This window comes from Thalassophryne amazonica, chromosome 5, assembly GCF_902500255.1.
Source record: "Thalassophryne amazonica chromosome 5, fThaAma1.1, whole genome shotgun sequence".
Lineage (NCBI taxonomy): Eukaryota > Metazoa > Chordata > Actinopteri > Batrachoidiformes > Batrachoididae > Thalassophryne > Thalassophryne amazonica.
The window spans coordinates 59,902,090-59,914,028 of NC_047107.1; the positions used below are offsets into that span (position 1 = coordinate 59,902,090).

An 11,939-nucleotide genomic window follows, 5' to 3' on the forward strand; every position below is an offset into this window, starting at 1 on the left:
GCTTCATGGCAAAGGCTGTGAATATGTATGTACATGCACAGTAAAATCACCAGTGCTAAAGTAACACTGCCAGTGTACATACGGTCCTAATCTGGTCAGTGGGACCATATGTTCACTGTCAGTGTTAATTTAACACTGTCAGCATTAGTTTTACACTGGTGATTTTACTGTTGTGATTTATTAGGGTTTTTTTTAATAAATTTGCAAAAATCTAAAAAATCTTTTTTCAGGAAAACAATCTATTTTGGAATACGGCTGTAACACAACAAAATGTGGAAAAAGTGAAGCGCTGTGAATACTTTCTGGATGCACTGTAGGCTATTAAAGGTAATAATATTTGTGTTATTTGCAGACAACATGAATATTTTCTGTTCTGGTGTGGAATTGCAGCAGCTTTTAGAGGAAGCACCTTTATTTTTGGCATACTGTAGAGGACCACCCTAATGTCACGTGTGTTAGCTTCCAAGTGTGACTACTGCTCGCTGATGAATTAAACTCACCTGAAATCCTTGTTTCCTCTCATTAAAGAATGACAGAATGGTTGAATTTTTACCAGACATTGGGACAAACACTTCATTGTGCCAATATGGGGAGTTCCTCATTCACTGTATGTGGGAAAGGAACAAACCTAATTTTGCAGAAAATTATATTTTCTAACCAATATTCTTGAATTTGGCACACAACAATAATACACTGGTTTGTCCATAAGCCAGTTTGTCCTTGTTGATGTGGAAAAAATGGAAAAAAATTTTAATTTAAATTTGAAATTTAATTTTAAGATTGTAAACACCGATGACCCCAGCAGACATACAAAGCTCATCAGAAAGTCCTGCTGGCTCTGTGGTCACTCTTGGCAATATGTGGAGAAGGTGACATAGGACAACAACATAATACAACCACTCCCACAGAGCACTTCATGCTTGATTGAAATACCAGGAGAATGTCATCTCCACCTTTCTGAAGTTCTGCCTCAAAATTGAATATATTCCTTATATTTAGTTTGACCAATTATTTGTGGTCTCTGAAAATGGAGGCACTATTTATGCAAATAACTGTAATTTCTAAATGGCCAATGCAACAATTTTATTGAACCCCTTGAATTAAAGAGAACAATGTTTCATTTCAACTCCATTGTTGTGTACAGAGGCAAAATTCCAAAAAACTGTGACACTGTCCAAATTCTTATGGACACGACTGTACATCTGTCAAAGATGTACAACATTAGTCTTATCTGTGTCTTTCTGATTATATATTACGATATATTACTCTCACAATAACATAAATACTTCCTTTGTAATAAGTGAAAAATATGAAAATGTTGAAAAATGCCTACATGAAGGTATAACAAGAACTGTAGGTTCATTAATTCATTCATTTTCTATTCCTGCTTACGCTAATCAAGGGTCACATCACGGGGGGGAAGGTGATGTAACACAGTGGTAAACATACCACTGTCCCAGCTTTTTTGAAACGTGTTGCAGGCATCCATTTAGTGAGTAAAGTGAGTAAATATTTGCACAAAAACAATAAGGTTTATCAGTTTGAACATTAAATATCTTGTCTTTATAGTGTATTCAACTGAATATAGGTTGAAGAGGATTTGCAAATCATTGTATTCTCTTTTTATTTACATTTTACACAACGTCCCAACTTCATTGAGAAATGGGGTTGTACTTATGTGCATGTGTTCTCTTACTTTTTTATTTTTAATAAATTTGCAAAAAAAAAAAAAAAAAAAAAACTTTTTCCTGATGTCATTATGGGGTCTAGTGAGTAGAATTTTGAGGGATTTTTTTTTATTCCACATTGGAATAACACTGTAACATAACAAAATGTGGAAGAAATAAAGCGCTGTGAATACTTTCCAGGTACACACACGTACATACTTATATATATATATATATATAGTTAATATGAAACCTTTTGTCAGAGAGCAGTGGTGGTGAAGCAGTGGTTTGTTACTTACTGGTCTATGGATTTGCATGACTTTTGCATGAGATATGCCTGCAGCAGCTAGCTGTGGCTTTCAAACACACCACTGACTGAAGATTCAGTGGTGACTCGTGTCCCTGAAGTGCTCCCACACTGCTGCGGTGACAAAGGTTGGCTTTTGTGTCAAATTTTTTTTCAACAGCCAACATGTGAAGGCAGAACATGTCAGCTATGAAAGACTGGACCACATTGTTAACCATTCATGGGGGAAAATTTCATGTCAGAAATATTTCTGAAGACCAGTTCTTCAAGAGGACACAAAAAATGCAGTCAAAATTGTACCTGTATTCAATGTATATGGAGGAAATCCTTCTTACTATTATTCTATATCAATGGCGGAAGTGCAAAACCTCCTAATTTTTTTTTCTGGCATGTTTTGAGAAAATGACCAAAAACAAAATGATATCTTGGACTCTGAAAGTGATTGGATAGGCTTAAATCCGCCAGTTATTTTTCTAAAGCGAGGTAGACATCTTCAACAATGGCCTTTGCTCCACAAAAGACATGTTTTGCACTTTCAGATTCTGAAAATGTATGAAAGCACCAGTAAAAATAAGAGGTGGTCTTCAAAGTAACAGTTGTGAATTTTAAGTGTAATGTTTAGAATAAGTATATTTTACATACATGAATTTTACATCTGTATGAGTATTCTGTGGTAAACCTATTAATTTGTTTTAGATTTCAACCTGTCATAATGGTTTGAGAACACCATTTTTGATTAACAAAGAGGAATGTGCTATGACAACTAGTCCACTTGTCAGACATCGCAACCAGAAGTGGACAACCAGTAGTATTCTGGAATCCCAAATCAAAAACATTAGATAATACAATAATCATGTATTTTACCACTTTCCTGTCAAAATCTTTCAAGAAAACTGCAGCATTTTGGACCAACATCATATGACCATATTATAATAACTGCATCGTCCCATCAATCAATCAATCAATGGCAAGCACATTCTATCATGACGTCATCATCATGATCAGCATCAGCGTTAGCATCAGTGTTAGGTCGTGACGTCACATTTAGTCTGCTATAGTTCATTTTTAGCCATCTTTCTAAAAGATATAACCAGGAAAAGAAGTATTTTACAATCAAGAAGACAGTAGATATGACAGCATTTGGAAACAATTGTTATGAATTTTTCTAAAATTTTACAGTAAGGATTAGGGATGGGTATTGATAAGATTTTATCGATATTGATACCATTATCGATTCCGCTTATCGATCCAATTCCTTGTCGATTCCCTTACTGATACCTCTTGTGAATTTTCTGTGTACTAAAAGTAGGCTTTACAGGTTTTCTATGTCAACAACATTTTATTGAGTCTTAAAGTAAATAAATATGAAATTAGTCACTGGATCCTTAATCTCTGGACATAATAAACTCTACAAGGTGGATCCTTGAACTCTGGACTTAAATAGAAATAAACAATCTGCAGTTTTTGTCAAAAGCATTTCCTTTCAGACATTAATGGCATGAATGTCACTCCATAGCGCTGAGCTGAGCTGAACTCAGCCGTGCTGCACGTCAGGATGTAATTCATCAAGAACGCAGGCTGTCTCATTTTTGGAGGAAAAAAACGTTTTGGTCAATTGTAGTTTATTATCTGTTTTACAGTGTTTGGAAAGAGGTGTCATTTAATTTAAAACGGATTCACTTTGAAGCAGTTAATTCTGACCGGACTCTAACTTGACTCGGCAGAGAGCAGCGCAGCATTTGGAGCTGTGCGAACGGAACAGAGGACAATTCTCGTTTCTTGCCAGCAACCAGACAAGAGTCCTAGTTAGTGACTTTAATCCGCACAAAAGTGAACCATGATTGCTATCTTTAAATGGCTTTGAGAGGAGTTAAGAAGCGGACTTGCCGCTTCTAAAAAGCAGCAAAGCAAGGAATCAACGAAGCAGCGGGTCAGAGCACTGCTTCGTTGGTTCAAGCTTCAAAGTGGAGCTGTTACAGAAATGGTTGATTACAGACCCACTGCAGGGTCTGTAATCAACGTAGAGAAATTATCATTTCCCCGACAAACACCTTAAAAAAAACAACAGCTGCTCTGAAGGACCGATAAGGGAATCATTAAGCAAAAAGGCTATTGATATCGGTGGATCAAATAATTTGTTAACGGTTCTCGAAAAGAACTGGTTCTCGCTACCCAGTAAGGATTATGATAAAACAAATTTTCCTGTTATAAATAATTAATAATATCACTATGCATTCTTTTAAATATGATGAAATTAGTGTTTTTTAAAGATCCTTTCAAATATTTACACTATATGTCCTCCAATGTTGCATGCACAATCACAAATATTGCACAATCACAACTATCCTTAAAAGATAGGTTTTGTACTTTCTGTTGTGTGGGCCGCTGAAGAGGAGGTACTGCTGGCCCACCACCACAAGATGGCGCCCTGCTTGAAGTGCGGGCTTCAAGCACGAGAGGGTGTCGGAGCGACCAGGAGTGACAGCTGTCACTCATCATCCGTACCAGCTGTCACTCATCCACTACTCATCACCACCACCATAAAGGCCGGACTGCAACTCCACCTCCCCGCCGAGAAATCAACTACCAATCAGGTAACTTTCTCTGCTGACTCAAAACATTGAGTAATAATCTGTATTTCTTTGCAGCCGTTTTCCTGTGGTGTGTCCTTATCTGTGGGATTGGCGTTTGGTGTGATCAGCGACGGCTTCGCTTCACACTCCAACCAGATAAGTGGTTAGACAGGAGCTGCACGAGTGTGTGATTGGAGGTGGAGGTTCTCCCTCCTTTACTGAATACAGACTGTGGGATTACTGAGTGTGTGACCTCACACTCATTTGGACTGTCTCTGTTCTCTGCCAGCAGTACCAGGTCTGACTGCTGAAGACAGCGGCCACCTGGGGCGCAGGGCTTTGCGGCTCCGGTGTTCTTCAGCTCCGTTGGCGGTGGAAGCTGTGTGGATCCGGCTTTTCTCTCGCCAGGCGTCTTCTATCGTCGAGCCTGCCCACACGTCACCTGGTGTATGATTGACAGTCACTGTATTGTTATTGTCTGTACGTCGTTGTGTGATTCACAACATTAAATTGTTACTTTTTGGCTTATCCATTGTCCGTTCATTAACGCCCCCTGTTGTGGGTCCGTGTCACGACACTTTCACAACACTTTCATCTTATATATGCAGTTTAAAACTTATTATGAAAGATCTCTGAACAACCTAGCCCCTGTTAATTTCACCAGACTAAATAATCTTGCACCACATGTATGTACATAATCAGTGGGAATACCGACAATTAAGAGTTTCCAAGTAGTTTGTTATTGCTGTGATATTACAATGAACCGTCAACAAATATTTTCAAATGTGCTAATTTTACAGAATTTTGGGAATTCCAAGTGAAAAATTTGTGCACAAATGTTTCATTATAAAATAGGCAGTGGATATTTTGGTGGACATGGCAAACTTACAGCTAGCGATGTTTTGCTGGATCTCCTATCTGATTGGCTAATTCAAATGACGTCATCGGTACCAGAACCTGTGATGAATCAACTCCAGCAAAGTTGAACTGGATGATATTTCGCCATACATGGCTTACACTGTTTTGCCAGCCATCTAAATTTATTCACAATGGAACGGCCGTGGTCGGGCGGGAACTTAAAGGTGATCGGAGTTTAAGATCTCCTTATTTCACATTCATGATAATAGCTCAATATTAGTGATTTTCATTATTGAAAATTGGCATATTTTACCATTCACTACTTTCAGGGGTGGACTGATCGATGGTTTTGCAGACATGACACTGACAGAGAAAAAACAGGATAAACACACGTGCCGACGTGGACTTTTGTATTTTCGTTTTTATTCTGTCTTGGATTTGCAGGTTTTAGAAATCACAAATCTAAGAGATTATTTCCGTTTACCATGGCATTTTGAATGTTTTATCATGTTAGCTACACAAAATGAGGCCACTTAAGGCCAAATAAAAAAAAAAAGTTGTTTATCAGGGGGAGGTGATGGTCTAGTGGTTAAGGTGTTGGGCTTGAGTCCAGAAGATCATGGGTTCAATTCCCCGCCTGACTGGAAAATCACTAAGGGCCCTTGGGCAAGGCCTTTAATCCCCTATTGCTCCCGGTGTGTAGTGAGCGCCTTGTATGGCAGCACCCTGACATCGGGGTTAATGTGAGGCATAATTGTAAAGCGCTTTGAGCATCTGATGCAGATGGAAAAGCGCTATATAAATGCAGTCCATTTACCATTTATCATCCTCACCCTACACAGAAAATTACCAAGACTGCAAAAATTATTTCCACCATGCCCGAAATTATTTCCACCGCGTGGCGAAAAGCGCCGGTGGAAATCATTTTGGGCGCGGTGGTGGAAATCATTTCCGGCATGGTGGAAATAATTTTCGTCACATGGTGGAAATAATTTCGGGCACAGCTATGCCACATTTTTGAGCTGCTATTAGTGTCCGAGAATCCTCAATAGGTGATTTTCTGTTCCAAAACGACTTTATGGCACCCAAAACGGCATTTAAAGATGAAAAATTAGCACCAACACTCAGCATTTAAAGATGAAAAATTAGCACCAACACTCAATGCCGAGGGTGCCGCCATGTTGAAATGCCCTCTACGATGACGTCATTTGAACTAGCCAATCAGCGAGGAGATCCAGTCAAATATCGCTAGGTGCATGTTTGCCGTATCTGGCAAAATATATGCTACCTATAAAATAAATCAGACTCTTACCTGATTTCTAGTGAGATTCCTGGGTAAAGGAATTGAAAAAACGTCTATAAGCAGGGATGCCGCATTCAATTGTTGTTGTCTGAAGGCTATTCCAAAAGATAGGAGGTTTTGCACTTTCGCTTTCGAAACAAAATTTTTCCACTACAAATGCTTCATTATGAAAAATAATTGCCATTGTCAGCTTTTTTATGTGATATGATAGTAAAAAGCTTACAGGTTGATTGAGATGTGCTGCCAACCTGTTGTTTGATGCTTGCTGAAAAGATAGAAGGTTTTGCACTTTCACTTTTGAAAAGATGGAACGTTTTGTACTTTTGCTTTTTGCTGATTTTAAAGATAGAAGATTTTGCACTTTTGTTTTCTAAACAAAGCTGTTCCACTACAAATGCTTCATTATGAAAAGTAATCACCATTGTAAGCTTTTTTTTTAAATGAGATATGATAGTTAAAAGCTTATGGGTTGATTGAGATGTGCTGCCAACCTGGTGTCTGATGCTTGCTGAAAAGATGGAAGGTTTTGCACTTTTGTTTTTTGCTGCTTTTAAAGATAGGAGGTTTTGATATGTTGCAACTTCCTCGTGCACAGTGCATATCGAGCTTAGGCAAAGAGAGAAAATGTAGACAAAGTCTTCCTGTACCATGTCCACTATCTACCTCATTTTCATGGAAAATAAAAGATAGGAGGTTTTGCACTTTCACCATTGATATACTGTATTGACCCAAATATAGGACAACCCATTTTTCAAGATATAATTATGGAAAAAGTCTTTCCTAATACCATATTTTGTATTTTGTCTGTTTGTTTTAAGAAAATGGTTTAATTTCAAAATAATGATAATAAAATGCACATACAGAGAGAGAGAGAGGGAGAGAGACAGAGAACGAGACAGAGAGACAGAGAACACTGCACAGTCTTTAACATATAGTGTTGCCAGGTTGTGATCAGGAATTTGCTATATCAGTTCATGCAGCATTTAGACAAGTCTGTGAAACCCATTATATGTGCTATTCTTGACACCATTTTAAAATATAGGTCCAGGATTAGGACCCAATGGTTACGGATAGTACATACAGACTTCTCTCTATAAGTTTGTAACTGCCCAGATATGGACCTATGTACATATCATGTATCTATGTACTCTTGAGTCTGGAATAAAGTCATTATTATTATTATTATTACCAGACAGAGCAGTCTGGACATGCCCAGCTGCAACAGAGGTACGAAATTAAGTTCAGCACTGATACTCGCCGATTCAAGGAAAGTTGGTACCATATTTCCTTGATTAAAAGCCAGGGCATTTGTTTTTTTGAAACTGTGCTCAGACCCGGTGTCTAAATGAGGTAGGCCTTTATTCAAGGCCGGCAATTATTAACAAAATGCTGCATGCTGTCTGCACTGTAATATGGTGTGAAGTTTCACACATATCCCTGGGTGTGGCAAACCAAAGACAACCGCTTTAGATCAGAGCCCTCTGCATGGTTGCGAACCCTCGGTAGTCTGATGTGCACCTGTTAAATGATGGCAACCACAAAGGCTGCACATTGGCTTTTATGTTTTCACTCCTTACTCTCCTATCATATTTTAAAAGTTTCTGCATTTCACAAGCTAATTACATTTCAATCATGCATCAAATAGAGGAACGTTTGGCAGAAAAGTCTGGAAATATGACCAACTTTGCAACATGGATTCAGAAAAAGATGCTAAAATGACCCGCAATTCATGGAGGAGAATAACATTGATTTGAGGATGATAATTCTATCAACAAGTGGAGCTCATTGAAGGACAAACTGATCCAGAAAAAAGCCTCTGTTCCTGCCATAAATTGCATTAACATGACAGAGAAGTTTAAAAGGGTCATACACATGTTGACATCATTGCATGACCACAGAGTTATGGAGTTGTAGCAGATAAATCATAAGCTTAAAGCATAAATAATGCCTGGTGTTTATTTTTTTCAGACTAAGTTTTGACCCAGCCATTCAATGAGGCAGGCCTCTATTCAAGGCCAGGCATTTAATCAAGTAAATATGTAAGCCTAATTTGTGCTGGACATTCCCCATAGATCGTTCAGCGCTTCCTGACTGTAACTAATCTGTTACATACATATAACTGATTTTATCAATTTTATACATCTAGCGGATTTTGATTATAACAGACAAAATTCACTGGTCCACCTGAATCCATTATATCGTCAGCTTCCTAAAATCAATCACTAATGATGTCTAGTGGATAAGGTGTTGGGCTTGAGTCCAGAAGATCATGGGTTCAAATCCCTGCCTGACTGGAAAATCACTAAGGGCCCTTGGGCAAGGCCTTTTCCTCTATTGCTCCCAGTGTGTAGTGAGCGCCTTGTATGGCAGCACCCTGACATCGGGGTGAATGTGAGGCATAATTGTAAAATGCTTTGAGCGTCTGATGCAGATGGAAAAATGCTATATAAATGCAGTCCATTTACCATTTATTTACCTTTCTGTTTTCTCAAAAACATGACTTAGACCATTATTTTAGGAAGGTGACAATATGCAAGTTTTACTGTATGTATGTATGTGTGTGTGTATATATATATATATATATATATATATATATATATATATATATATATATATATATATATATATATATATATATATATATATGTGTGTGTGTAGGGCGTGATTGTCCATCTTTTGCATTCTGAGAAACCACACGGCTGTTCAAAGAAGTGCAAGAGTTTCCATTTCTGAACTTGCTTCATTTAAGACGGTGGGAATTGAGTGTACGTGTGTGTGTGTGTGTGTGTGTGTGTGTGTGTGTGTGTGTGTGTGTGTGTGTGTGTGTGTGTGTGTGTGTGTGTGTGTGTGTGTGTGTGTGTGTGTGTGTGTGTGTGTTGGGGGGTGGGGTGGTCCTGTTCCCTTTTAACCCACCCTGTACGATTTCCACCTGTGTAGTCACTGCACCTGCTGAAAGTGCTCCAGGAAAACACGCTGATCCGCACTCTCCTTCACTATAAAAAGAAAACACACTTGTGTTTCCGAGGCATCAGAAGGTTCCATGAATGACATGATGTCATCCTGCTGACCCAGTGAGAAATGAAGATAAGTTTTCTGACGCTTTGTACAAAACAATTCCTCTCATTCACACCTTCTGGTTGACTTTTCCGCCTCATAAATGACTTATTTTTTAGGATCCAACCCAATAGAGGAAGCATCCACACGCCTCCACTCCAACAAAAAGCCTCCAATGCGCGTCAGCCTTTCCGCGAACTTTTACATTACGCGCGTAAAATGTTTGGCACAGACGATGGCGCACAGCTACGCACGCCCTCACTCTTTCAGGAATATAAACGCACACGAAGGCACATCCGGAGAAAGAGCAGCAATGGGGAAACAAGAAACAAACAACGCTGAATTCATCCATTCACAAAATCATGGCTAATATTCTAACATATCCAGTGCGTTTTCCTTCCTCTCTCTCACGTCACACTACAAAGTTTGCTCGTGCAGGATAAACACTCAAATAAATTAAAATGACACATTTATGCGATTAAGATATGTCAGGTTTCTTAAAGATTAAAACAAATATTCAGACACGTCTTCCTGCTGCCGCAGTGTTCTTCTCACCTAAGAGCAGCAGCTTCAGCTCCCTGCGGGAGTCCCTCTTGTCTCTCCGCAGCTGCTTCTCGATCTCCTCGTTGATCCTCTGGTTCTCTCGCTCCTCCGCAGACACGCAGCAGCCCGCCATCCTTCACCCCGTCACCCGAAACCTGCTCACGCCTTCACTTAGATCGTCTGTTCCAGCTGCGCGCACTCACTGAGGATACAGCGCGCACAGCATCGTTTCCTTCTCCGCTCCCACTGACAGCAATTTAAACAATAAAGAAAGACAATGTGATTTAAAAATCCCAGAAAAAAAAGGTTTACTTTACGAGTGAACACTCAAGAAAGTGTTTAGAGGCATAGAAAGGTCCTGTTTGATCAGGTTGGTCTGAGGCTGAGGGACACTTGTTGAACTTTATCCATCAGGAGGGCGGGGCCACACTTACAAATAAAAACGCACAAAATGGTACGTTCTTGTCAACCTCTGTCATCTGTCTGCATCAGTAATGAGAGTGGCTCACATTCTGTCAACGAACATCCTTAAATTAACAGTTCAGTTTTTTTTCCATGTGGCACTATGTTTATTCCTCACTTTTTTCATAATATCCCATTTGAAAACTGTAATCATTGTTCATAATTTAACAATTTTTTTATGTACGAAATGTTACTGTTATGGTTTAGAAAGAACACACATACAAATATTGAGTTTATTTAGGTCAACAATTTGAAAAGTGTGCAGGCCCCAGCCTGTCAGGATTGATACTTCATGCCAGCATCATCACCAACACTGGCACCCCTCAGACTGTAAAACTCAATGAGTTAGTTGAACTCAAACCATTTGAAGGAAACCAATTGCCTTAAACCATTTGAGTTTGCCAACTTAAATAAAATAATTTTCACAAATTTAATTGTTAAAGTTTTAGCAACTTAACAATTTATAGTTAATTAAATTTATGTAAATTTAGTTTATGTTTTTCAATAAAAAAGTGACTTATTACTCCCTAAAAATTTTGCATTACATTTTGGATTAGATTTTTCGATGCATTCGTTGGTTTACTTGTTGACTCTGCCCATTCGCGCCCCTCACAAACTCACGATCTCCAGCATGGAAGTCGGACTCTCTAACCAGAAGACTAAAAGCCGGGGCTCTGGCCTTGTGACCAGAGAATTCTTTTGAGCTGTTGGGAGTGAGGTTTACTAACTACATATGCACAGCGACACCTGCTGGCCTCCGTTACATAAACTCAATTAAAATAATTGAGTGGAATGCACAGTAAATACATCACCAACACTTAAATGCCCCAAAACTTTAATTGCACTTAAAGGAACTGAGTTGTTATGACAACAATTAATTTTTGAGTTAGTTTAATTAATGGAAATAAGTGACTATAACTTTTTCAAAGTTTGAGTTACATTAACTTAATTATTGTATTAAAATGGAGTGTTCGGTGCAGGGATGTGTCCTCGGTCCCATCCTCTACACCCTGTTCACCCATGAGTGTGTCCCCTCCCACAAAGAAAACATCATCTTGAAGTTCACAGATTACACTGCAGTGATCCATTGCATCACCAGAGGTGATGAAGCGGCCTACAGGAGGGAGGTGGCCGGGCTTGTGTCATCGTGTGAGGATGGCACCCTCAACATA

At 38.9% G+C, this 11,939-nt stretch overlaps 1 protein-coding gene across 1 annotated transcript in view; it reads right to left on the reverse strand.

Moving 5' to 3' along the window:
* Positions 1-10,659, reverse strand: part of gna14a (guanine nucleotide binding protein (G protein), alpha 14a) — an 85,770-nt gene extending 75,111 nt beyond the window's left edge. Inside the window, exon 1 of the mRNA XM_034170410.1 lies at positions 10,318-10,659. Coding sequence (XP_034026301.1) covers positions 10,318-10,438 — 121 coding nt within the window. The 5' untranslated portion in view covers positions 10,439-10,659. The remainder of the gene's footprint in view (positions 1-10,317) is intronic.
* Between the last annotated feature and the right edge of the window lie 1,280 nt (positions 10,660-11,939).